The 27,145-nt window shown below is 40.1% G+C and overlaps 1 protein-coding gene across 1 annotated transcript; it reads right to left on the bottom strand.

The window, feature by feature from the left end:
• DES-1-LIKE (fatty acid desaturase family protein) lies at positions 1–26,172 on the bottom strand. The gene is made up of 3 exons (XM_089399576.1): positions 26,017–26,172; positions 25,574–25,894; positions 1–1,124 (listed from the first exon to the last, which is right to left on the bottom strand). The coding sequence occupies exons 2-3, from the start codon at positions 25,709–25,711 to the stop codon at positions 291–293; spliced, it is 972 nt and encodes a 323-aa protein (XP_089255702.1). The 5' UTR covers positions 25,712–25,894; positions 26,017–26,172; the 3' UTR covers positions 1–290.
• Between the last annotated feature and the right edge of the window lie 973 nt (positions 26,173–27,145).

The following is a 27,145-nucleotide window of genomic DNA, read 5'->3' as shown; positions in this document are numbered from 1 at the left end:
GTTTATTGAAAAAAAGGAACTATAATTGACATAATGCAGTAACAAGGACCCATTATCTGAACAATGTCTATCAATAACAAAACTTCTGGAATCAACCAAAGAATCCTGACTGCCATATGCCTCCAAAAATGAATTGAGGAGAAGCAAAAGAATCACTACAAAAAAAGGTGGGAAGTAAATGTCAATCCTTCTCACATCCACTTCAATACAACAACAAAAGGTAGGATGTAAACATCAATCCTTCTTCCCACATCCACTTGGATATTGCAAAAGAGAGTAGGAAGTAAATGTTAATCCTTCTTCTCACGTCCACTTGAATGGGTTTTTCTTTTTATCCTGCTGAAAGGCCCAACAGTGTGATCCATAATATACATATAAATTACTTGTGACCATGATTTATAATAACTAAATCCTTCATAAAACTCAGGTGCTATCTTCTTCACTTTATGAAGCTTGCTACCAGGAATCCTTGGAAAGTCATGGTGTTCATTGTGGTATCCAACACTCCATGTTAACATGTTCAAAGGCCCGTAGTATGAGTAAGTCTCTTGTCCTTTTTGGAAGACATAATGCTCTGAAATGAAATGCCCAGCCATAGGATGCATTCCCCCACCCAGAAATGTTGCCAAAATAAGGTATGCAAAGGACTTCCAACCACAGAAGTATAAAAGAATTGCATCAAAGGTTAGTTGCACTAAAAAATTGCTTGCCTCCCAAAGGCCAGGAGGCTTGGGATTCAAAACCAATGGCCTAAAGGCATAGAAAAAAAGCTGAAGTAAAACCCACAACATTTTGCAAAATGTATTTGAAACCACGTGCCCCTCTGTGTAACTGGGAATGTCCATGTCAAGCCCATCAACTCCTTGGTACCTGTGGTGCTCTAGATGATACTTTTGAAAAGTAACGGACATGGGAACACCAATTGGAAGGTTAGCAAAAATACCTAACAGACGATTGTAGATAGGTGTTGAAAAAGCTAAATTGTGGCTAAGCTCATGTATTGCTAGAAACAGATTATGATTCAAAAATGACCCAAAGAAATATGCCACAACAGTAATCTGTAACAAGCTTGCGTCATTCAGCAATGTAGCAGCCCATATTTGAATGCCAACAGCTGCGACAATCTGCCAATAGTACAGTACAAGTCAGCTTCCAAAGTCCCAAGCCTCAAACATACCTCACGCAATCCCTTCAACTTACATGCCAAAAAAGAAATATTCTTTTGAAAGCCAATATTATAAATGAAAAAACAACTCTTAACAGTTTCTGCTTTGTGAATCGGATAAATTGTCTTTCTGATTTTACATGTACAAATCACCATACAGAATAATCTGCACTCAGTGAGCACCAGATAAAACCATTTCAATTAGAAATTTGACTTCACAGAGCAATTCAGCATCCATAAATCTAAGGCCAATGGAAATGGGATAGAATTTACATTTCAAAGGACAGAATGCCATATTAACTAGATATAACTTGAGAAAAATAAGACTAGTACTTTCATATAATACGTATGTTCAACTTAAATACTAGACCTATGCACTTCGAGATCTTACTCAATGGTCACAATTTAACTCCCATGGCTAGACTCGTTATGATGCCGTAAAGCATATCTTTGACAATCAATGTGGACAGGAATGAGCACGAGGCATCTGCAAGATGTTGTATCCTAAGTTAAGTTGAAGCTATATGTTATAGAAAAGTGCAATATACACACACTTTTAATATAACAGCAAACCAAGCTCATTTCTCTAGGGTTCATGCTTTTGCAGTTGTGTAGAGATCTCTGTCACTTTCCAATTGAAGGGCACACTAAACATAGATCCATCTTTATACCAGATGCACCTAGAGGAATTAAAAAACTTGAGGTGCAAACTAAAATATTTTTACACCCCAGATTTATTATTTAATGATATTGAAGTTTGTACCTTCCCCTTTTTTATTCCTCCTTATGCCTAATAGACCCAATGCTAATATGGATCTTTACTATTTTAGAGCTGCTGTTTAAATATGGAAAATAGGATAAATAATATGTCAACTTTTTGATGGTATGGTAATAATAAAAAAATAATGCATTGCCTTTTTTTAAATATTTTACTAGGATTACACACACAAACACGGGGCTGTAGAGCACCTCACTTCTCTCAACACAACTAATGAGTACTCACCTGGCCTTCATTTGCATCACCCTACACCTGAAAAATTGGCTTTGTTAAATTATATTTTAATAGCATTACACACACACACATAAACACAGGGCTGTAGAGCACCTCCCTTCTCAACACAATTAATTACTCACCTGGCCTTCAATTGTATCACCCTATACCTGAATACAAATGCCTGAAGACACCTTTTGACATCACGTAGTCACTCATTCTTAGTTCATAGTGTATAGTCCTAACTTGTGACAGTTATTGGTCTATTTAACCAAGTCCTCCTATTATCAAACCAGAATATAGCAGCATTGAGTGGAAGAGGGAGGTGGTGGGAGACATTAGGCCAAACACTTAAAATTCATTCGCTTTAAAGAAATTTAAAAACTAATCCCGCAAAAATCTGCCAGAGGGTTTTCTGAATGAAATGTCCATTAAATTTGAAGCTAACAAAACTAAATTATTTATGCAAACGTTAAGTATGTTTCGGCATTCACAAGAGCAATGCGTAATATCATTGCAAAGTCCAAACAAAATTCACAAATATCTACACCATAGTCATCCACATCATCTGAACATTCAGTTTCTCACTCACTATGCACTTTTTCATCATTGTCTCTTTTATACATCTAACACACTTGTCTAACTGCACCTCTATATGCTTTCCAGCACATTGACAATCGGCATACTCACCTAATGTATTCACTATCTGCACACTACTTGACCATCCTTTCAGTTTTCTCTAGAAATTCTTAAAACAAATTAATAAGTTCTATATAGGCTTCCTGGCCCATGCCAAAATAATAAACCTGCAATCTGTGCTCTCAATCAATGTTATCAAAACCAGACCAGTGATCAAACTGATTGACCAAAAACCAGAAACAAAAACCACTCAACCAAAAAATACAATATTCAAATTTTGATTAAAAAATATATTCATGTACCTTCATGTGAATCCAAACCATTAGACACAAATATGAAAATTTTTCTTATGTATATATCAAGGCCATTAGGTTTTATTTTATTTCTTTTAAGTTATTTTTTTGGGCCCAAGCACCTTAATATGCCAGTCCATACAGAACCTGTCAGTTTAGACCAAAAAAGCCAGTTCCAAATGAAACAGACCAGTTCCGTACAAAACTGACCATTTACAGTTGGAACCACCAATTCTGTATGCAAACCCTCCAAAATGAATCCACCCAGTCATTACCACCAGTTCCATGCCAGTTCTGATAACAATGCTCTCAGTGCATGGTATCTCATTGTCTCAAGTATCAAGACTAACTTCTCCATTAGTGTAGTATCTAAAATGCTCTAACACCATGTACTTCCTATAAACTTTTAGCGTTATGGCTGATTCTGAAATATGATGTGTTAAATCACTTATCAAATTCGGCTCTATGTTATGTCAAATCAGCATGCACAACCAACAATAGAATCTATTCCATCAAGAAGATAACAAAAGCTGAGCATCAACTCTGCAAGTACACAAAATTTGGACAGATCAAACACTATATATATATATATATATATGAGGGATGAAGTACATGGACATACCAACAGCATCACAAGCTAGTATAAGTCAAACTCTCCAAGTCAAAATCCTAGCTCGAGAAACTAGGAATGACTTCTAACCAAAGTTGGTCACTCCACCAAATATCCTCAACAAACTAGCATACACACCAACAAGCCCTCCTTAGCACCTACACTTGCATCCCATAAGTGTACAAGACCATCTCCCCTTCTCCAACATAGGCACACCAAGTAGCACTAGGGTTTCCAAATGCAACAAAAACCCTAGTTTTCTTCTCTCACAAACGCTACAAGATCAAATGCTTCCTTTGCTCCTCCAAGGTTTATCCCAAACCCCAATCTTCTTTGTTTCCCTAGGGAAGAACCCTAACCCTAGTCCTCCCTTGAAATTTTTATGAAAACCCTATTACTCAAGACAAAGAGAGCAAATACAAATGAAGAAGAGCACAAGTAGACAAGTTCACCTTAACTCCCACATTTCTAACAAGTATATAATTGTAAGAGTGAACAAGTGATGAAAGACTCTTTCTTCCCTTTATTTATTTGAAAGGTTAGGGAGACCAACAATACAAAAAGTGGACCTAGTCCACTATAAGCAACCTATCTCTATGTAAGATAGGCCCACAAATGGATTTTCTCCAAACTTACTCTAGAATGCTAACTAAACAAAATTTGGAGACTAAGATCCAAACAACAAACATGATTATTTCAACTAAATAGTGTTTGGAAACATATGCTTGAGCCAAAGAAGTCTTTTGGAGCCTTGTGGTGGGTGTTCTCCTTGTGGAAAAAAAACTTACCTAGGAGTACAGAATCTAGGATGCCCACAATATGAGAGTGCAAAAACTCAAACATCTCTTCTAGTTTTACCCTTTTCAATCTATCTACGTTTGGGTGGGGGTAATATGCCAACAATATTACTGCTTCTTTGAATTGGAGGGTTGCCTTGCTAAGTTCCTATCTACCTACCTATGCTTGAGCCAAAGAAGTCTTTTGGAGCCTTGTGGTGGGTGTTCTCCTTGTGGAAAAAAAACTTACCTAGGAGTACAAAATCTAGGATGCCCACAATATCAGAGTGCAAAAACTCAAACATCTCTTCTAGTTTTACCCTTTTGCTCAATCTATCTAGTTTTAGGTGGGGGTAATATGCCAACAATATTACTGCTTCTTTGAATTGGAGGGTTGCGTTGCTAAGTTCCTATCTACCTTAGGCCATTGAATTTTAAGTTGTTCAAATGTTATTTAGAACGAAAGTGATTTTTTTGACATGGAAATAAAAAAATGTTGCTTTGTTTAATGTTGATGCTTCACTTCATTTCTCTTGGTTTAATGTTGCTCTAATGTGTGCTAGCTTGTTCCTGCAAGTCATTATCCAAACACACAAGGTACAACTAGAGATGGAACATCTCCAATAGATTCTTAAATATTGGCAAGAAAAGTACCTCCAACACTTCCAATCCATTTGGCCTACCTAGATTGCATTGACCTCTGTCCCAACCTGGATCAACTAAAGTCCCACCACAGTACACCTACTAAGCACATTCACAACATGGCACATCATAGGGCTAGCTGACAAGTTCAAGATGATGAGGGCACACATGCAATCTATCTGATGTTCCCCCTTGCCATGACAACAACTTTCTTACAGTTGCACTTGCTATCTTAGAGGGGCCCAAGTCCCCAAAGCCACATATTAATGGGTGAAACTCAATTGACAATGGTCACCTATACCTAGCTATGGCAAGGCCCTCAATGACCATGACTAGCCCCCTCTTGTGGGCGAAGGTGGTCAATCATGTGGTTGGTTAGCTCTCTATTTTTGGTGTTGGCCCTTTGCTATTATGTTTTGTATTGTTAATATTTGACTGCGACTTGAGGATTCATAAGAAGGGATGTTTTGGCTTCAAGCAGCCCAAGTTTTGAGTTTTTCAATTTGCTAGTAGAGGTTATGATGGTGGCCCTCCCTTTCGTATTAAAGGATGTAAATGTGTTTTCCTATTAAAAGAAGCTTTAATAAAAAATAAACAAGAAGAAAAAAATCAAGCATGGGATCAGTATGATGAAGTTCAAAACCCTCCATTTGATAATTCTTACAATTAATGCATTTACAATTTTGAAAGCATAATCAACGCCCTAAAAATTTAAAGCCTGGTCGTGCCCTGTGGATTTTCCATAGTTAGATGGCCACGAACTCGGGAGGTTTTGCGCCCCCACCTCCTCTGCCTGCTCTAGACATTGAAGCATTTGATAATCTGATGACTGATGGGCCAAAATTTCAAAAGGAAAATCCCTCTCACTTTGTCAAGAGGATTAAAGAGATCCCTAAGGTTGAGATATATGCCTCCCAATCGTGTGCTCGCACTTTGTAGTTAGTTGAGTGTAGCTTGGTAGACCAGTTCATTGAGCTCTGGCCATCCCTGCATACAGTAAGGTTGAGGGTAGAGAAACACTGGGAACCCTTGATAAGGGGGTCAGTCTCATCTTCCTTTTGTGGGAAGGGGTTTTTCACCTTCTTTTTTGAGAAAAGGCATATTGGGACTTCATCTTTGAAAACAGGCCTTGTTTTATGGGGGACCAAGAGCTATATTTGGATTGATGGAGTACTAATTTCAACCCTGAAAGTGATGTTCCTTTGGCTATCCCAATATGGGTGAAATTTCGATTCCTTCCCCTTCACTTTTGGAATGAAGTAACCTTCAGAAGTATTGGAAATTCCCTGAGTAAATATATTGATCGGACTGAACCACAAGAGGGTATGCATGCTTGTGCAATAATTTGCATGGAAGTAGATCAGGATAAAGGGCTTGCGATAGTCATCAATATGAATCTGGACAACTAGTCCCATATCCAAGAAGTGGACTACGATAAGGTTCCTTTCAAGTGCAAAATCTGCCATGAAAATGGCCATTTTGCTATAAGTTGTAAGAGGAAACAACAGTAGCAGCAAAAGCAAGAAAAAGTGGGAGAACAATAGTCGCAACCAAAAAGAAGAAGAGGCCCACAAAGACAAGCTAATAATGATCTAAGAGTTCCTGATCTAAATGGGAATAAAGGGAAAGGCCCAACTTTCCCTAAAATATTTAATCCAGCAAAAGGAAAAGGATCCAACTAGACAAATGGGGAAAAAGGCACCCATAATAGATATGATGCATTGAATCAAATTAATGAGAAGGGAGAAATACAACTGAATAATCCTCTTGCATCCCCAGCAAAGGAACCTATCCCAGCGTCAGAGTCGAAGGTTGATCCAACCACTGAGAACATGTCGTTGTTGGAAGATGTTCCCGCCCCTGCATAGCTGGTTGAAGACTCTTCCTCAAAAGAAGAAGAATACCACTCACCTCGGGACATCAGAACAAGGTTGACCTTTGCGAGCTCTGCGAATGAGAAATTGAAAGTCGAGAAGGAAAAGGAATGATAACGACTCCACTACAAAGTTGGTAGGAAAACAAATCGAGAAATAAGAATGTAAAAGACAGAGAAATACAAAGAAATGGGCACTCAATCAATATTGGATACAAGATTCATCCAAGGAGGCCAAACCACAAGAAAAGGATGGAATTCAATCCCTCCTCACAATAAATGATGAATATTATCTCCTAGAATTGCAGGGGGTTAGGGTTCAAGAAAATTATGACAGAGGTAAAATCACTAGTAAAAAGATAAGCACCTTATCCTTTTGTTCCACGAGACAAAGGTGGGGGATAAAAAGATACTTCAGAACCAGTATTAATGTTTACATGGTAGTGGTATTTTATCTATGAAATCAAGAGTGTCAGGCGGCCTTTGTACCCTTTGGAATATGTTCACACAATCTTTTGGATCACCGTGCTTCTACACATTGGCCAGCAACAAAAATTGTTCATTTACCCTCCCAAAAGGTATGTATTTTTGTTAATATATATGTTTGTTCATTTCAAGGAAAAGACTGAGTGCTAGTCATCACTCATGGCTTTAGGAGATTCAAATTTTGGGCACGACAGTGTATTTGGGGGTGATTTCAATACAACCCTTTATGCTTGGGAAAAAAAGGAGATAAAGTTAGAGACTAGTTTCAAGAAAATATGGAGGACCTAATTGGGAAGCTAAATCTGCTAGATATCAAGCCCTCCACTAACAAGTTCACATGGAGAAACCGGACATCGAGCCCTAGCCACATTGTTGCCCGCCTCAATCAGTCTCTCTTTGTTGATTTCTTGGAGCAGGACCCCTAGTTCTCCTCCAAGATCCTCCCTTAGAGTAGTTCGGATCACCGGCCCATCTCATTAGAAATTATGGACAAAAAGGATTACGGCCCTCTCCCGTTCCAATTCTATCCAATTTGGATCTTAAAGGGATTTTATGATCTGGTAAAACATGCTTGGAGGAAATGGGTTACAGGAAGCCCAATTTACATTTGGGAGAAAAAAATCAAAAAGCTTAAAGAGGCCATGACGATTTGGGCAAGAGGACAAAGGGAAATTGCCCAAGCTTCAATCATCCAACTTCAAAATAAATTGGAAGCTACTGAAAGAAAGTTACAACAAGAGCCTATCACTCAAGAAATTTTAATGGCAAAAAAGAAGGAATTTGAAGCCTACCATTCTGCTTTAAAAGAAGAAGAATTACGAAGGCTAAATTATCGCAACCTCTAGCCCGAAGCAAGGGATAGAAATTCTAAATACTTTCATAACCAAGCCCAAAATTGAACTTGAAAGAATAATATCAGAGAGATCACAATTAGAGGGTCTAAAAATTATTTTGGGTTGATCTAAGTGGAAAAAATTCAGCACTTTCGCGAGCCGCATGTACAAACCCAGAGGAGATTATGTTGGAGCATGTACCAAAACTAGTTTCCCAGGAAGACAATAATTCCTTATTGATGGAGATCAAAGACGAAGAGAATAAGAAAATAATATTTCATTCATCCAAAACATAGCTCCAAGTCCGAATGGCTTCTCAACCCATTTTTACCAATATTTCTAGAATGTGATCAAGTTTGATTTTTGTAGAATGGTGGATTACTCCTTTAAGCACAATTGTATAAGAGGAGGTATAAACTCACCAATTTTGGCATTAGTTTCCAAAAAGGCTAATTTGTCGCCATTTTCTTGGTTCAAGCCAATTTCACTCTGCAATGTTTCTTATAAAGTCATTTCTAAGATCTTGATTGCAAGGCTTAAGCTTCTCAAAGGCAAATCTTGACAACATTATTTTGGTTAAAGAAGCTATACATTTCAGCCAAACAAGGGGCGATAAAGGCATGGTTATCAAGTTGGATATGGCGAATGCCTTTGACAGAGTGTGCCACCGATTTCTTTTCAAGGTAATGTCCATTTTTTGTTTTGACAGTGAATTTATCCATTGGATTTCTTTGTGTATTTCAGGCCCTTGGATCTCGCCTCTGGTTAATGGAAGATCCCCTGGCTTCTTCCAAGTGTCGAGGGGCCTCCATGAAGGTTTCTCTCTCTCCCCTTTCTTTATATTTGAATGATAGATACGCTTAGCAGGGGATTGGAGTTTGAGAGAAGAAGCAAAAATCTCTAAGGATCCAATTTGCTGTTGGGAATACTGAGGAGGGGGGGTGAACCAGTATTTCTTATTATTTTTTAATTGTTCTAGTGATTGCCAAAAGCATATATAGATATGTATATGTATACACAAAACACAGAGATCAACAGCTGGAATTAATGCTTTTATTAAAACTCAAGACAGTGCAATGAAATAAATACAATATAAGTATAAATCTGATTGTGATTAGTTGCCAAGCTCCAACTTGGACTTCAGTGAGGCTCCAACCTCCAGAGCACCAACTCTGTTTTGCAGTGGTTCTGCACTTAGGAGCACCTACCCCTAATGACTTCAGTCCTGTTCAGTTCTGAGGCTTCAACCTCTTGGGCTCCAACCCAATCTTGGTATACACTAGTATGTTGTTGCACTCTATTCAGCTGATGTTCACTCACTCCTACTCTCCTGCTTCTGCTGCCTCTACAGCCTCCGCTGCTTTTTCTGCCTCTTTTGCCTCTGCTGCTTCTACTACCTCACCCTCTGGTTCTTCACCACAATAACAGCTACTCTCGTTCTCTGTTTTTACTGTTTTATTTATATCCATACCTCTGTCCATTTGTTTCTTCTTACACTGCCTCTTAGGCTTCCTCCTTAGTCGCTGCGGCTTCCTCTGCGCTGTGCAAGTTCGCTGAGACGTTATGTTCCAATCGCAATCATGACGTTATGCTCCAATCGTAAGTTCACTGAGACGTTATGCTCCAATCGCAAGTTCACTGTGCAAGTTTTCCAGTTTAACGTAGACGTTATGCTCCAATCGCAATCTCCATCGCCCTGATACACCCCATGTAACTGACGCTCAACCTTCTAATTCATTAGAACAGTTATCATAGGCCTTTTGGCCCAAAAACCCTGCGCAACCCAAAAAAAAAACTCGATTACACAGGAAATATGTGTGAAACAGTTGAAAAGACTGAAGGGGCGGACTTCAGGAAATATTACACCCGCATTTAAACCTGTATCGGGTCCGTGCTTAAATTGCAATATGTGATTCGTGACTCCTGGGGTCCTTTATATATCGAACCCATGACTCTGCCGATGGCCGACGGTCGATCCTCCCCTGCTCTGATGAACCGATGCGACGTAGCATTTAACCATGTTATAATGTCACATCGGGTCCGCAACGTTCATCGCTATCGGCGATCGCAAAGGAGCCGCTTACCACCCTCCCGAAGTCCCGATGCGATATTGTGTGCCGGACGGATGCGATAACATATTAACGTATATTGCAATGTTGCGGCGGGTCCGCATACGATTACCTGTCACATCAGTCAAAAACACGTGAAGTTAATCCTGGCCGTCCGATCATTCATCAGGCGATCCGACGACGTTCGCTCCTCCTGATCCCGCGAACTGCCCGCGCGTTAACTCGCGATAAAGCGATTTTTTGACCTGTCCCATCTGCCACGCGTCGCCCGGTGATTGTGATCGCTCGTCTACGTACGATTACCGCGCACCCTCCAAAGGCGGTGCGAACAATACCGTTTACCATCGTTCCCGCTCGTTATCTCCCGTGCATCTTTGTCGCGCGGTAGCTGTCAGATCTTTTCGCTGGAAATCTAACGGTGCATGTTTGTTCGCTGTTAAAACACGTCCACTGCTCCTCCAATAGTGTTAAACACATATATGCATGGTTTTTGCCGCCGATAGTGTTATGGACTCCCGATAGTGTTTTTGCCGCCGATAGTGTTATGGACTCATACACGTGATTTCTGCTCCGATAGCTGTAATGTGCCATAGATGCCCGCCGATAGTATCAAAGCATTCATATATATGTCTGCGCTCCGATAGTTCTGTTAAATGCATGCGTATAAGCTCTCCGATGACTTATTTGCATGCCTCCATTTGCTTTGTCTGCTCTTTGCACTGTTTGCTCCTCTGGTCGCTCTGTCTCCTCCTCTTTGGCTGTGTCTGCTCCTCTCGGCTCCGTCTGCTCCTCTTGGCTCCGTCTGCTCTTCTTGGCTCCTCTTGGCTCCATCTGCTCCTCGAATATTTCCATATTGACATCAATGACAATCTGTGTCCAATAATCTCCCCCTTTGTTATTGATGGCAATATTCTTCTGCTCTCTCCCCCGTTGGCATCAATGGCAAAGGAATGCATACGGATTCCCCCTGTCCTGCTACATCTTTGTGAATGAACTTGAGTGATGATAAAGAAATAACACCCATCTTTTGATGCAGATGTTCGAATGCTTCTCGAGGAAGAGGTTTTGTGAAAATATCAGCTATCTACTCCTTAGTACTTATATATTCCAGGACAATGTTTTGTTCAGCTACTTGCTCATGGAGGAAATGATACTTGATTGGTATGTGTTTGGTTCTTGAGTGCATCACTGGATTTTTGCTGACACTGATAGCACTTGTGTTGTCACAATAAACAGTAATTGGTTGATCTGTACATATGTCGAGATCTTTTAGAGCTTCCTTCATCCATAGTATCTGAGTACAACAGTCTGCTGCAGCAATATACTCGGCTTCGGCTGTGGATAATGATATGGTTCACTGTTTTTTGCTGAGCCAGGATACCAAACAGTCTCTTAGGAAGAATGCATTTCCACTAGTACTTTTCCGATCATCTATACTTCCAGCCCTATCAGCTTCGGTGTATGCAGTTACAGTCAGTGTTGAGTTCTTTGGTTACCAAAGACCGAAATTAGAAGTTCCCTTCAAATATCTAAGAATTTTTTTTACAGCTAATAAATGGGATTGTTTGGGAGCAGATTGAAATCTTCCCACCATTCCTACTACTTGCATTATGTCTGGTCGTGTAGCTATTAAGTATAGAAGGGCTCCAATCATTGACCTGTAATGAGTTGCATCTACTAGAGGGGAGTCATCATCTTTGCTCAGTTTGTAGTTTGTGGTCATAGGTGTGCTCATGGGTGCACAGTCCTCCATTCCATATTTTTTGAGTATGTCTTTTAGATATTTGGTTTGAGATAAACATAATCCTGCTCTGGTTTGAGATATTTGAAGTCCAAGGAAGTGGGACAGCTCTCCTATCATTGACATCTCAAACTCTTTTGACATGTTTTGAGAAAATTCATGGCTCATTTCATCATTATTACTAGCAAAAATCAGATCATCGACATAAACAAGAGCAGCTAGTAACTTACCTTGATCTGTCTTTATGTATAGATTACTTCCAGCCACTCCCTTTTTGAAGCCTTGTTGTTGTAAATAGTGATCCAGTCTTGCATACCAAGCTCTAAGAGCTTGTTTCAACCCATATAAAGCCTTTTTCAACTTACAAACTAAGTCCTTTCCTGCTATTAGATCAAAACCTTCTGGCTACTCCATGTAGACTTCCTCCTTGAGTTCCCCATTTAAAAATGTTGATTTCACGTCCATTTGATAGATTTTGAATCCTTTTGAACAAGCAAATGCCAAGAACATCCTGATAGCTTCCATATGAGCCACTGGTGCAAATTTCGCTTCAAAGTCAATTCCTTCAATTTGTGAATAGCCTTTGCAGACAAGTCTTGCTTTGTTTCTGATAACCTGTCCTTCCTCATTCATTTTATTTTTGAACACCCATTTGGTTCCTATTATGTTTTTGTCGTTTGGACGAGGTACAAGCTCCCATGTCTTGTTCTTCTCAATTTGGGACATTTCTTCTTCCATGGCCTTTACCCAATGAGGATCCTTACTTGCTTCTACAAATGTTTCTGGTTCTATCATAGATAGGAGGGCAATGACTTTCCTCTTGGGTGTGATTGATATCCTTCTTCGGGTCTGCACACCTTCATCTTTATCACCAATGATCTGCTCTTCTGGATGATGTCTTTGGACATACTTCATCTTTGAAGGGGTATTAGGTGGTTCTCTTTCTCTTCTTCTTCTTCTTCCTCTTCTATTTCTTCCTCTTTAGGTTCTTCTTCTTCAATGAGAGAGTCATCTTCATGTTCTTCAATTTCCCTTTCTGGAAGATCTTCATCAACCTTTACATCAATGCTTTCCATTATTTTCTTCAGTCGATAATTGTAGCACTTGTAAGCCTTGCTCCATGTAAAGTGTCCAAGAAATATCCCTTCATCAACCCGAGAATCAAACTTTCCGGGTGAGCCATCATTTATTTTTATGAAGCACTTGCTTCCAAAGATCTTGAAGTACTTCACCGAAGCAGGTCTTCCTTTCCATAGCTCATAAGGAGTTTTTTCACAATTCGGTCTTAATTGAGTTCGATTCAGTGTATAGACAGTTGTTCCTACTGCTTCTCTCCAAAATTTAGGTTGCAAGTCTATTGCTAATAGCATAGTTCTTGCCATTTCTTGGACTGTTCGGTTTCTTCCTTCAACTACCCCATTTTGCTGAGGTGTTCAGGCAACCTAGAATTCCCTTTTAATTCCATGAATATTACAGAACTCACTAAACTTGTTTGATGTGAATTCTCCTCCTCTGTCTATTCTGAGGCACTTAATTTTTGAATCTTTTTCGTTTTCTACAAGGGCTTTTAGATTCTTAAAACACTCAAAAGTTTCAGATTTATACTTTATGAAGTATATCCACATCATTCTAGTATAATCATCAACAAATAACACAAAGTACCTTTCTCCTTGGAGTGCTGGATTTCTAGTTGGCCCACACACATCAGCATGGATGATCTCCAACGGCTTTGATGTATAGAGCTCCTTTGTCTTGTGGCTGGTTCTGGTCTGCCTTCCATGTTGACATGGACCACACACTGCTTGATTTGCTTTGGACAACCTTGGGATGTCTCGTACTGGTCAGATTTTCGAAGCTTGTATGTCCAAGTCGCTTGTGCCAGAGCCAACTCTCATCTGTCTGACTCCAGTAGCATTTATTTTCTTGAATCTTGTTCAGAATGTAAATGTTGTCTAGTGTTCTCACTCCCTTTGCCACAAGTTTCCCTGAGGCAGAGTTCCTTATTTCACAGTCTTTGGTGCTGAAAACGACCTTATGTCCTTGATCACAGATTTGGCTGACACTCAGGAGGTTGTGTTTGAGCCCGTCAACTAGCAGAGCATCTTGAGCTTTTCCTTTTCCATTGATCAGAGTAACTATTCCTTTTCCTGCAATTATGCCTGATCCGCTTCCAAAGGACACATTCCCTTCCTTTTTACTTAGTGAGACAAACTTCCTTCTGTCTCCTGTCATGTGTCTGGAGCACCCACTATCTACAAACCACTGGTTTTCATTATTTTGAGCATATAGAGCCAGGTCGCATTTGTCCATGCTGGAGTTCTTGCTACTCGTCTTTCTTCCTTTGAGTGGGAGTCTTGTTCATAGTGTCCATTATTGTAGCAGAAAGAGAAAATCAGATCAAATTTGGTCAAGGGATCAAATGAATTGAAGGTTTTGATTTGTCCCTGCCTTTTGGGGGCATATGAGTTGATTATTCGGTCCTTTAGCTTTGTCTTTTCACTTCTGCAAACCATACAATGTCTGGCTTGATGACCGAAGTTTTTACAGTGAAAGCAGTGTCCAAGAAAGATGGTTTTGTACTTGTTGAAGCAACCACGGTTTGAGTCGATTTCCTTCCTGGGAATTACTCCTCCCTCGTTCTTTGGATTTGCGGTGGGCCCTTGGTGGAGTACAGGTTTGCATTTGTTGTAGTGTCCATGATTCGATTCCACATTCTTCTTTGGAGTAATTCCCCCTTCATTCTTGGGATCTGGGATGCACTTTTGATAACATACTTTTTCATCTTTTGGATTGCAGGAAAGTGCATCGGCATAGCTTTTCGCATTATTCTTAGTGCTTGAGGATTCTCCTTTGAAACCTATTCCAGACTTGTCATGTTGAGGTTTTTGATTTTTCAGAATAGTCTCAAGTATTTGAGAACTTTTACAACCCTTTTTAATTTGCTCCAACTCCTTTCTCAGGGACACTATTTCGACTTCACGATTTCACAAGTCTCTTCTTTTCCTTTAAGCTTTGCTTCCAAGAGATCTTCTCTCCTTATTTCCTCGTTTTCCACTTTGAGAGAAATGATTTTGTTCCGTAATTTCTCATTTTCTTCAATGGCGCTTATTAACAGTTCATCTACATTTCCTTCCAGCCCTGATTCATCATCATCTGCGAGTGCCATGAATAATGCTTCTTGGCTTTCATCATGATCACTTTCCTCATCTGATTTCTTTTTGATGACCATAAACTCATCCTCATCAGACTCATCTTGCTTGGAGAAGAAGTTTTTCTTATTGAACCCTTTCTTTTTATGTGCCATTCTTTTAGAATTTCCTTCATCATCACTGTCATGTTTATGAGGACATTTTGCTGCATAATGACCTATTTTACCACATTTAAAACAGATAAGAGGATACTTGCCTTTAAGCTTAGATCATCTCTTCAGCTTTCATACAAATTGAGCCAATTCAGATTCCACATCTGACTCATCACTACAGTGATTCCTTTCTTTCCCCTTCTTTGACTTTGAGGCCTTGAATGCTGCATCTTTGGAGCTTGGGCCACCTTTCCACATTTCATAGGCAGTGAGAATTCCATGGATTTCATCCATTTTGAGGGTATCTAGATCCTTTGCTTCTTCTATAGCGCTTATTTTGGAGTCAAATCTGTCTGGAAGAGACCTACCTTTTGAACAATGGTACTTTCTTCCACTTTTTCGTCCAATCCTTTTAGGGAATTTACCACTTCAGCTACTCGGAGGAGGTATGCTGCAATATCTTCTTCATCTTCCATCCTCAAACTTTCAAATTGTCTTCTGTGAGTTTGAAGTTTTGCCTTTTTGACTTTTGAGTCTCCATCGTACAAGCCAACTAGCTTCTCCCACATTTCTTTGGCAGAGGTACAGTGCATGATTTTTGTAAACTCGGAATCAGTGATTCCACTAGTGATGGAGTTCATGGCCTTTGCATTTGCGATGTAGGCTTTCCTCTCATCTTGGTCTGTTGGAAGAGTGGAAGTAGTTTTGTATTCATTTTGAACAAAATGCCAGACTTCAGGTCCAAGGGACATTAAGTAGTAGGTCATTCTTTTCTTCCAGAAACCAAAGTTAGTGCCATTGAACAAAGGAGGTCTTCTTGATGCTTCGTGATTTCTCATCATGGCTACGGATCCTTCTTCAAGCTGTTAGGCTAGTATGAAGAAGCCTGCTCTGATACCAATTGTTGGGAATACTGAGAGGGGGGTGAATCAGTATTTCTTATTATTTTTTAATTGTTCTATTGATTGCCAAAAGCATATATAGATATGTATATGTATACACAGAACACAGAGATCAACAGCTAGAATTAATGCTTTTATTAAAACTCAAGACAGTGCAATGAAATAAATACAATATAAGTATAAATCTGATTGTGAATAGTTTCCAAGCTCCAACTTGGACTTCAGTGAGGCTCCAACCTCCAGAACACCAACTCTGTTTTGCAGTGGTTCTGCACTTAGGAGCACCTACCCCCAATGACTTCAGTCCTGTTCAGTTCTGAGGCTTCAACCTCTTGGGTTCCAACCCAATCTTGGTATACACTAGTATGTTGTTGCACTCTATTCAGCTGATGTTCACTCACTCCTACTTTCCTGCCTCCGCTGCTTCTGCTGCCTCTATAGCCTCCGCTGCTTTTTCTGTCTCTTTTGCCTCTGCTGCTTCTACTATCTCACCCTCTGGTTCTTCACCACAATAACAGCGACTCTCGTTCTCTGTTTTTACTGTTTTATTTATATCCATACCTCTGTCCATTCATTTCCGCTTACACCGCCTCTTAGGCTTCCTCCTCAGTGGCTGCGGCTTCCTCTGCGCTGTGCAAGTTCATGGAGACGTTATGCTCCAATCGCAATCATGACGTTATGCTCCAATCGTAAGTTCACTGAGACGTTATGCTCCAATCGCAAGTTCACTGTGCAAGTTTTCCAGTTTAACAGAGACATTATGCTCCAATCGCAATCTCCATCACCCTGATACACCCCATGTAACTGACGCTCAGCCTTCTAATTCATCAGAACAGTTATCATAGGCTTTTCAGCCCAAAAACCCCACGCAACCCAAAAAAAACTCGATTACACAGGAAATATGTGCGAAACAGTCGAAAAGACTGAAGGGGCGGACTTCAGGAAATATTACACCTGCATTTAAACCTGTATCGGGTCTGTGCTTAAATCGCAATCGGCAATTCATGACTCCCGGGGTCCTTTATATATCGGACCCATGACTCCACCGACGGCCGATCCTCCCCTGCTCCGATGAACCGATGCAACGTAGCATTTAACCATGTTATAATGTCACATCGGGTCCGCAACATTCATCGCTATCGGCGATCGCAAAGGGCCGCTTACCACCCTCCCGAAGTCCCGATGCGATATTGTGTGCCGGACGGATGCGATAACATATTAACGTATATTGCAATGTCACATCAATCAAAAACACGTGAAGTTAATCCTGGTCGTCCGATCATTCATCAGGCGATCCGATGACGTTTGCTCCTCTTGATCCCATGAACTGCCCGCGCATTAACTCATGATAAAGCGGTTTTTTGACCTGTCCCATCTGCCACGCGTCGCCCGGTGATTGTGATTGCTCGCCCACGTACGATTACCGCGCACCCTCCAAAGGCGGTGCGAACAATACCGTTTACTGCCGTTCTCGCTCGCTATCTCCCGTGCATCTTTGTCACGTGGTAGCCACCCGATCTTTTCGCTGGAAATCTGACGGTGCATGTTTGTTCGCTATTAAAACGCGTCCACTGCTCCTCCGATGGTGTTAAACACATATATGCATGGTTTTTTCCACCGATAGTGTTATGGACTCCCAATAGTTTTTTTGTCGCCAATAGTGTTATGGACTCATACACGTGATTTCTGCTCTGATAGCTATAATGTGCCATAGATGCCCGCCGATAGTATCAAAGCATTCATATATATGTCTACGCTCCAATAGTTCTATTAAATGCATGCGTATAAGCTCTCTGATGACTTATTTGCATGCCTCCATTTGCTCTGTCTGCTCTTTGCGTTGTTTGCTCCTCTGGTGGCTCTGTCTCCTCCTCTTTGGCTGTGTCTGCTCCTCTCGGCTCCGTCTACTCCTCTTGGCTCCGTCTGCTCCTCTTGGCTCCTCTTGGCTCCGTCTGCTCCTCTTGGCTCCTCTTGGCTCCGTCTGCTCCTCGAATATTGCCATATTGACATCAATGACAATTTGTGTCCAATAATTGCAAGGTGAATCAAGAGCATAAACCATTCACAATTTGTAGATGATACGTTATGTATGGGTGGACCTTTTACTATCATGGCCAAAAGGTTCAAATCAGTCCTTTACCATTTTCTGGAAGCCTCCAATGGCATAATAAACTTCGGCAAATCTCAGATCTATTCTTGGAATATTAGTGCCAAAAAAGAAAAATGTAGATTGCAAGGATCCTAGGATTTCCATTCGTGGAAACATTGAAGGAATTTAAATGCCTTGGCATCCCCATATGCTTGAAAACTCATCCAGCGCGTGGGCCTAGGTAAGTATTATTTCAAAGTTCAAATCAAAATTTTCACAGAGGGGAGCTTGTTGGCTTAACCATGTCAGGAATATTGTTTTGATCAAAGCGATTCTTACAACACTATCACTCTATCAATTTTCAGCATATTGACCCCTCAAAACACTCCCTCCCTAATCGCTAAGGAAATTCAGAAGTTTTTATGGGAAAGAGGTAAGACCAGCATGAAAACATTTCATCAAGTAAAATGGGCTACTGTTTGGCATCCCAAAGCACATTAGGGGCTTGGTATCATAGACCCAGTGCTCATGAACGAAGCAATTAGAGCAAAGCTAGTATAACTTTTTCTCTCCCCATAAGATGATTGGTAGAAGTTGGTTTTATGTTCATAATACTTCCATATTGGGCGTGATTCTTGTCTACTCGCACTCCCTCCCCCTAGAGGAGGATCCTCAATGTGGAAGTTGTTTGTGGACTCTGTCTCTCTCATCAAATCAAAAATTTCTTGGAAGCTTGGTAATGGACAAAAATCAATATTTGGCCTGACAGGATTATGAACAATCCCCCTTTGGAAAAGGATCGAGATCTATTACCACTTCAAATAGAAAATTCCCCCTTACTGATATCTCCAATTGGAATGGCTTAGGTAGATGAAGTGGCTAGAACTTAGAATTCATCCCCTCCAATCTACTCCATGTTGCCCAAAAATTTCGGAATGCTCTCATGGGATGTGCCCCCATGGAGCTACAATGTGGCAGATGAACGAGTATGGAAAACTTCAGGGTACACAATTCAGGAAGGATATGCTTCTCTCTTATTTCCACAAGGAGCTCCTCCAAAATCTCATTGTTGGGCAAAAATTTGGCTTCCAAATAGCCTTCCCAAGATCAATTCCTTTTATTGGCTTTTAGTGTATAAGAAGATTTTGACTACAAAAAAACTCGAGAAGCGAGGCATCCAAGGTCCCTCACAATGCCAATTATGCAAAAATAACGAAGAAACTATACAGCATATTTTTTTGGAATGCCTTTATATTAAACAAGTACGGATTGCAACACTTGCCGTATTGACAAACTGATTGATATGGCCATGTTTGCTCCAAGACCTCTTTTCTTCTTAGACAATGCAATATTTAGGTAGATTAAATTAAAAACATTTTTTTAAACAAGTTTGGTAAGCCTTGCCAAAGTTCACTTGTTAGAAAGTTTGGTTAGCTAGGAATGAAAGCATTTTCAATAACACTCAAGTACTTCCTCAATCAACAACAAAGAAATCTTTGCACTTGTGCACTGAATTATGGGCCCATCGTCAATGTAAAATAGACTCTCCCCAAATTTTGGATGCCCAAGCGTTTGCTTGGCTCCTAAATCTTTCTCATCCAAAGGCATCCAATATGGGTTCAGGACTGGTGCAAAAAGCCTCGAAGGAAAAATGAAACTTGGCTCTCTTGGGAAGCCTTCAGAGAATGGAGGACTAATCTCTGAAGCTTTGTCATCATCTTTGATGGTGCCTCAAAAAGGGAATCCAAGGGTGGTGGGAAGGGGAGGGGTACTCTATGACCCCGATGGAACTAAAGTAATGAAGTACTCGTGGGGTTTAGGAAAGATGAAAAATAATCATGCAAGAACTTACGGTCTTTTACAAGGCCTTCTTCTAGCTAAAGAGATTAATTTTCTCTCTTGTTGTGATAGGGAAATATCAACTAATCATCTAGCACATGGTTAAAGGATCTTCCCTGAGAGTAATCCAATTTTTGAAATTTCAATGCTCCTTTGAGTTCAAGTTGGTGAATCTTTTCTTTCCTTTGTTTGTTAACAAGATTTCGGAAAAGGTGATAATTTTGTACTGTCCCACAACTCTAGGTTCAATTTTTAATACAATGAGTTATGTGATAAATTTTTTGTCTTTCCATGGGAAGAGAACCTTGTCTTAACTTCTTGGGGTTAATCCATCTCTTGGAATGTTGTGAATGGAGATCGAAGAGCAGTCAACTCTAACTATTTTGTTGGGGCTTTTTACAGTGTTAATCACTCCTCTCGGAAAGGGATTCCATTATTATCTTCATTTTTCAAATGGAGTGCACTACCCCCTGTAGCGACACATTGTGTTGTGGGTATATATGCATATTTAGTCCCTATGGTTATAAGGTCGTCTTGTGTTGGTATTTGGGTCAGTCATTCTTTGTATTGTCCTTGTTCAACAAGGATTGCATGTTTGAGTTATACCATCGTCCAACTCAACAATAAGTTGGATGACATGCAAATTGAAATTATGAAATCGAAACTTCAGCATAAAGCACAATCAATCTCTGCTTCCAATGCAATGGAACTGTGGTCGGGAATTAGAGGCAAAGTGGACAAGCATGAAGATGAAATATGTCACTTACATCAACAGGTTGAGGAGTTGTGATCTTTGGTTAACAGTTTGGTCTTGAGCTTGAAGGACTTTGCTAGTTCAAGTGGTTCAACAACAAATGAATGGCCAAATCGGAATGAACTTGTGGATCTCAGTAGTATGTTGTAATGAAGTATTTTATCCTTAAAAAGGGAAAATGTATTGCATATTTTGCTTAGTTTTGGTGATCTTTTGGAAGGTCTTCACCTCCAAAGATCTGTACTATATTAGTCAGGCTAGTATTCTTCATCAGAGGATAGTTTTGAATCATGTTATGCTTGCTTAGTTTTGGTGATCTTTTGGAAGGTCTTCACCTCCAAAGATCTGTACTATATTAGTCAGGCTAGTATTCTTCATCAGAGGATAGTTTTGAATCATGTTATGCTAGATGTTATGCTAGTTTTGGGTTTCTCAAATGAGTTGTGTTGCAATTACTGAGTAGTTGGAAACATCTATATGGGAGCAATAGAAGAGAGTAGCAAAGTTGCTTGGGAGGCTGTGAAAAGCTTCAAAGAAGCTTTGGCTGGAGTGAATCTCCTTCCTACCCAGGAAGATCTGCTAGCTTTACAACCAGAAGAGGCCAAGAATTCACTAGGCCTGAGTCCTCCAACAGATGCTTGGAGAAAGCCAGTACCAACTATGAAATTTGGGTTGATCTGTGCAGATAGCAAGTTCCATGGAGGCTGGTGGTACTCTGATCCAAGATTCCAATTTGCAAATTCGTGGAGATTTAGCCACCCAAAAGACCCTTAACAGCTGGATCATGGCTAACTGGAAACCCAATGGAGGATTCACAATCCCCCTGCTTGGAAGAGGGTTGTAACCAGAAAGTGAGAGCAAAAGGGTTTTCGATACAGAGTCACAGTTTCTCAAGCAGGCTGAGCTCTTCATGTAATTTTTGTCACCAGGGTTTGATCAGCAACTAGTAATTCCAGCCATGATGCCAGTTCAACATCCAACATCCCCTTCAAATTTGAGATTACATGGCCTTCCCATCTGAATTTCATGCAAAGGATCAGGGAATGGTGGCAGGAACTCAGAAATGAAGGCTCCAAACTGTTAATTTTACATAAGAAACTCCAGTTAACAAAGTTGGAGGAGTTGAAAAGAGAAATATTTAGCAATATCTTCAGAGAAACGGAAAGATTAGAACAGCAAATGCAAGACCAACAAACAGCAATAGAATCTGAAGGCTTAACCGCTAATTTGACTACCAAGAAAGTTGGTTGATTAATGATTTCAAAACTAGAAGAGAACTATAAGAAAGAACTATTCTGGTGACAAAAATCAAGGGTGCAGTGGTTGAAGGAAGGTGACTGAAACTTGAAATTCTCCCCTAAGTCATATCTCAACAGGAGATAAAAGTTAAAACACATGGCAAAAATCATTGCCAGATATAGGAATGTAGTGGAAGAGCATTCTAATGTTTGTAATGAGATGGTTAGCTATTTCAGTAATCTCCTATTGAGCAATAAACAGAGCGCACACGATGAAAAAGAATTAATCCTTAGCTCAATCGCAACGCTAATCTCAAAGGACAAATGTAGATCTGATAAAGCCTATCTCAGAGTAGGGACTGCTATAGGCTATTTCAGTAATGAAAAAAGGGGAGGCCCCTAGACCAGATAGCATTTCCATTGACTTCTTTCGACTCTCATGGGATATCATGAAGAAGGAACTCTTAAGTGCATTAGAGGAGTCCTAACGATCTGGAATTACACTCAAGGCAATGAATTCTGCATTCCTGACTTTAAATCCTAAAAAGAACAATGCCTTATCCTTTGATAGATTTAGGCCTATTTCCTTCTGCAATTGTGTATACAAAACCATTACTAAGATCATTGTGTCAAGATTAAAACCTTTGTTGTAGGACATCATGTTTATAGAACAAGGTGGTTTAATCTCAGGGCAACGAATCTCAATCAGTCTAGTCATTGTTCAATAAGTTACTCACTCTCTCAAATCCAGGAAACGGGACGGGATGCTGCTCAAGCTTGACCATAACAAAGCCTATGACAAAATACAAAGGCATTTCCTCCAAGAGGTTCTCACCAAATTCGGTTGATCTGAGTGCTGGATCAAATGGGTAACCATTGGTTTCTCTACAGTATTATTTGCAGTTCTTATTAATGTGGGACCTTCCTCTTTCTTTAAAGCTTCAAGAGGTCTTAGACAAGGATTCCCACTCTTTCCTTTCGTCTTTATCATCCTCGTGGAATCACTAGGAGATCTGTTGTGAAGGCTAGATTGAAGTGCTCAATCAAAGGAATAAAAAATGCATCGAGGATCCCTTCACTATTCCACAATCAGTTTGTGGATGAGACCTTGCTGATGGATCAAGCTGACATTAAGGAAGCAAGAGCCTTCAAGAAAACTTTGGGGATATTTGAAGCAGCTTCAGGACAGGTGATCGATTCTGAGAAATCTATTGTCTTATTCATTAAACCAAATGCCAGAATCCGCAGAAGGATCATAAATGTTTTAGTCTTCATCAAAATATTTAGGGTGGCCCATCACAGCTTTGGGTTATGGGAGAATCTGTTGGAGAAACACTACAGATAAGATAAAAGGTAAGTGGAATCATGGGTCAATAGATACCTTGAATGAAATTGAGGGCAACCTGAGGAAATTCCGATGCGCTGGAGCAACAAATAGACAGGAAATGGCACTTAATGACATGGCAAGATGCGGCTATTCCTAAATGCGCAAGAGGCTTAAACCTAAAACATATGGGACTCGTGAGTTTGGCTCTAGCTGCCAAGATGGTGTGGAGACTACTAATGTAGCCTAAATCTCTTTGGAGAAAGATTCTCAGGCACAAGTCTCTAGCTGGAGCAGAAGTAGAATCCATATTGGATCACCCCTTGCTACCCAAAGGTTCTACTATTTGGAACAGCATGATTAAGTGTGTTCCACACATCTCAGCTCACTCCAAGGTGTTAACTGAATGTTTCGAAGGGAAAGCCAGGCCCATGCAGGGGGATCTGTTATCCTTAATTCCAGCAGCCCTATCCTTGGAACATCAGATTTACCCACGTAAAGAGCAGAGCTAACCAGGTGCATAACTGAGCTGCCAACGAAGCTATTCAATCTGACTCTCTGAGTCAAGTAAGGTGTTAGAACTAGATAGATTAGACATTTCCGAGGACATGGATTGGAAGGATGTGATTCGTACTGAACTGGATGTGGCCTAACGAGCACCTCAGGTACGCTGCCAGACCAATAAGAACAGGACTGTATCAACATAAATTCATATCCAGATCAACATGGTCAGTTACTAAGCGCAGAATTAGTCTTACCCAAATCAGCTTGCTTCTCCATGGTAACAGATCCTAGCCCAATCTCCTCCTACGAAGCTATATATTAACTATACCTTCATCAATTCAACTGCAATTAGATTTCGGGACACGCTATCAGATTCTCTCCATATCATGGGACTCTGGCAAAGGACCTGGAAAACACTGAGAAGAAGAGCTGCCATGGTCAGTCGTTTTCTCAAGCACGTGAAGTGGAAGATGGAACTAGCAATGGGGGATACGCTGAAGTTTGTCGAACCGAGAGCTGGTCTTACCTTCATCCACAATGGGAGATGATAGAGCAGCATGTAGAGGATACTGCCGACTATTGCAGGCAGCAGATTATGATGTTCAGATCGACTATTCCAGGCAGCAGATTACGCAGAAGCAGGAAGAAATCGATCAGAAGATTTCCCAGCTAGACCGACCAGTGATCGGTTCTGGTACTCCAGTGGTCGAACTTCTGAAAGAAGCCGGATCCAAAGATCTCAGATGCATTTGAGGAGGCTAATCTCTAAGTTTGTCATGGTTCATCCTGCATGTTGTGTTATATATCCAGTTCCCTGGGTTGTTGTTCAGGATGTGGTTTAGTCGTGTTTCCTTTTATGGCTTCATGTACACCTCTGCATATAGTACTGGTATAGTTTTCCTTTTATTTGGTGGCAAAAGCTAGTGGGCATCTAGCAAAAGCTTGATTGGTTTGAACATATTTTCAAAGGCACGGTGCGAATGAGAGGTAGCTCGATCTATTCCATTCCCATTGAGAACTTTCGGGTTACCAGTCGCTCATGCGCTCTGACCATTAATACCGCCCTCTATCCGAGATTGATTCCAGGGAAACAGGGGCTTCAGAGGGCTTCAGAGCATACGCTGTAAGTACTTTTTGTGCTTATTCTCCTTATTCTCCAAGGAAATTTATTTGGGAAATCAAATAAACCTGAAACAGCCCTTCCTCGTACTCTGTTTAATGGGTATATTCAAAAAAAGTGAGATACAATTTGAAGTGAGTAGAGAACAGCTCCTTTACTGTCATGTCATAAGACTACCAAGACCAATGAAGATCAAAATGTCAATTACAATTTCCAAAAACACTCATCCACAATTCAGAACAGAACACAGACCTGAGAACAAAAACAAAACCGGAGCCAGCTAGTCAAGGGCTGAGGAACTCAAAGCACCCCCAAAATTAGCCACAAAATCCATCAATAAAATGGACAAAATGCATCGATATGGATAAATGTATAATGGTGTACCTTTGGAAAAGCCCATGAATCGGGTCCAAACAACTCTTTGATCTCAGGATGGACGGCCAGTATTTCCCTCCTGCGACTCGCGTGGGGTTCATCAGTCTCTACCCAAAAAAAATCATTCCCCATTGCAGCCATTGTCATGCGATTCAGATATCACGAATCAGATCTGAAAATCAGTACCAATCATGCACGAGGATTTCTAACGAGACTGCTCGCTGCATGTTTCATTCTTGTTAGTCCAAGGTAGCTTACTTTGGTGGCACTTGGCGGTTGAAAAGCGAACCAGGCCGCCGTATCTTAAAAAACCAATGTGCTGGCTCTGCTCTGCAACCGTATTGGGCGGTGTCAATGCATTAAAATATACATGAATGCAAAATTCTTCGATTGAATGTAATAGTACTTAACTAATTCAAATATAAATGATAGGGACTGGCATGTGAGAATACCTGTCTGGAATATCTATTCCATTGCACATGCGGGAAGCGGTCCCTGGAACCCAAAAGTAATTCTGTTGTGTTTGGCTCCACCAGAAGTAATTCTGTTGTGTTTGTCTCCACCAGCTCAGGCTCCGTTGGATGTTATTAATGTTTAAACCAGAAAACGAAATTATTCCCCAATTGATGGCTAAATAAAGGACTTAAGGGATGGGGTTGGTCCACATCAACATGCGCATGTCCTTTATTAAAGGAAGTTTGGATTTTGCCTCACCAGTTCGTCATTGATGATAATGATGCGTGGAGCCATGTACACCTTTGACTTGCTGGCAGTAATGGATTGACAAAAAAAAGGTTGGTCCACAAAACACACGTCCACGTCCATTTCATTTAATGAATGCAAGATGGGCTTTTAGGTTTAATAGTTCGTTATGCTGATGTGTGCAGCCATTAGCCTATGTAATTAAATATGCAAAGCTATGTAATTAAATAATGTGATTGGAAATAAATAGGCATGAATGTAATTATATGACATTTTGTGTATTTCACTCTTGAGTAGATTAAGAAGTTGGTGTGGATTTTAGTTTTTATTATGTTTTAAATTCAAATTTTATGTGAAGACTCGAGGGTGGGTGTTATTTATAGAAGAAATAAAATTATTTCAAGGCATATTTAAGTTTGATTAAGTCTTGTATAATCCTAGTGATAACATTTCATTAGTGGGTAAATTGCTTTTTCATTAGGATTAGTTGCCTCTTTATAATATATCAATTTCTCTTTTCCCTTTAACTCTTTATCACACTACAAATTCTTCTTAGATTTTGATGCAATGATAATTTTAATATTATCACTATTCTGCAATATGTTTTTTTCCTTTCATCTTCGCTGGTTTAGTCATCCTTATGCCATCCATGCTTGAGCTAAATGTGATTTTGGTTGGAGCTTAAAGAAATTTTAGGAAGCCTATTATCATCCATGTTGTTTAACTTGTTCTTATATAATAGGCACATCATCATAGCCATGTTCCCAATGGGGTAAAGGAACACTTATATGAGGAGGACAAGATAGGGTGTATTTTCTTTAATTTTGAGATTATAGGTTATAAAATGAATTTTGGGTCTACTTCATCTTTCTCCATGTC

Source organism: Pinus tabuliformis, chromosome 2_1 (assembly GCF_031772625.1).
Source record: "Pinus tabuliformis cultivar Carrire ecotype Pingquan chromosome 2_1, CPIR1, whole genome shotgun sequence".
NCBI lineage: Eukaryota > Viridiplantae > Streptophyta > Pinopsida > Pinales > Pinaceae > Pinus > Pinus tabuliformis.
This window is presented reverse-complemented; position numbering and strand designations above follow the sequence as displayed.

What these genes read in the sequence shown, in the direction of transcription:
- DES-1-LIKE (XM_089399576.1), bottom strand. Translation starts at nt 25,711, where the DNA reads ATGACAATGGCTGCAATGGGGAATGATTTTTTTTGGGTAGAGACTGAT. An exon ending in ATTCATGGGCTTTTCCAAAG is followed by an intron (nt 1,125 to 25,573) that starts GTACACCATTAT and finishes TACTATTGGCAG; the next exon opens with ATTGTCGCAGCTGTTGGCAT.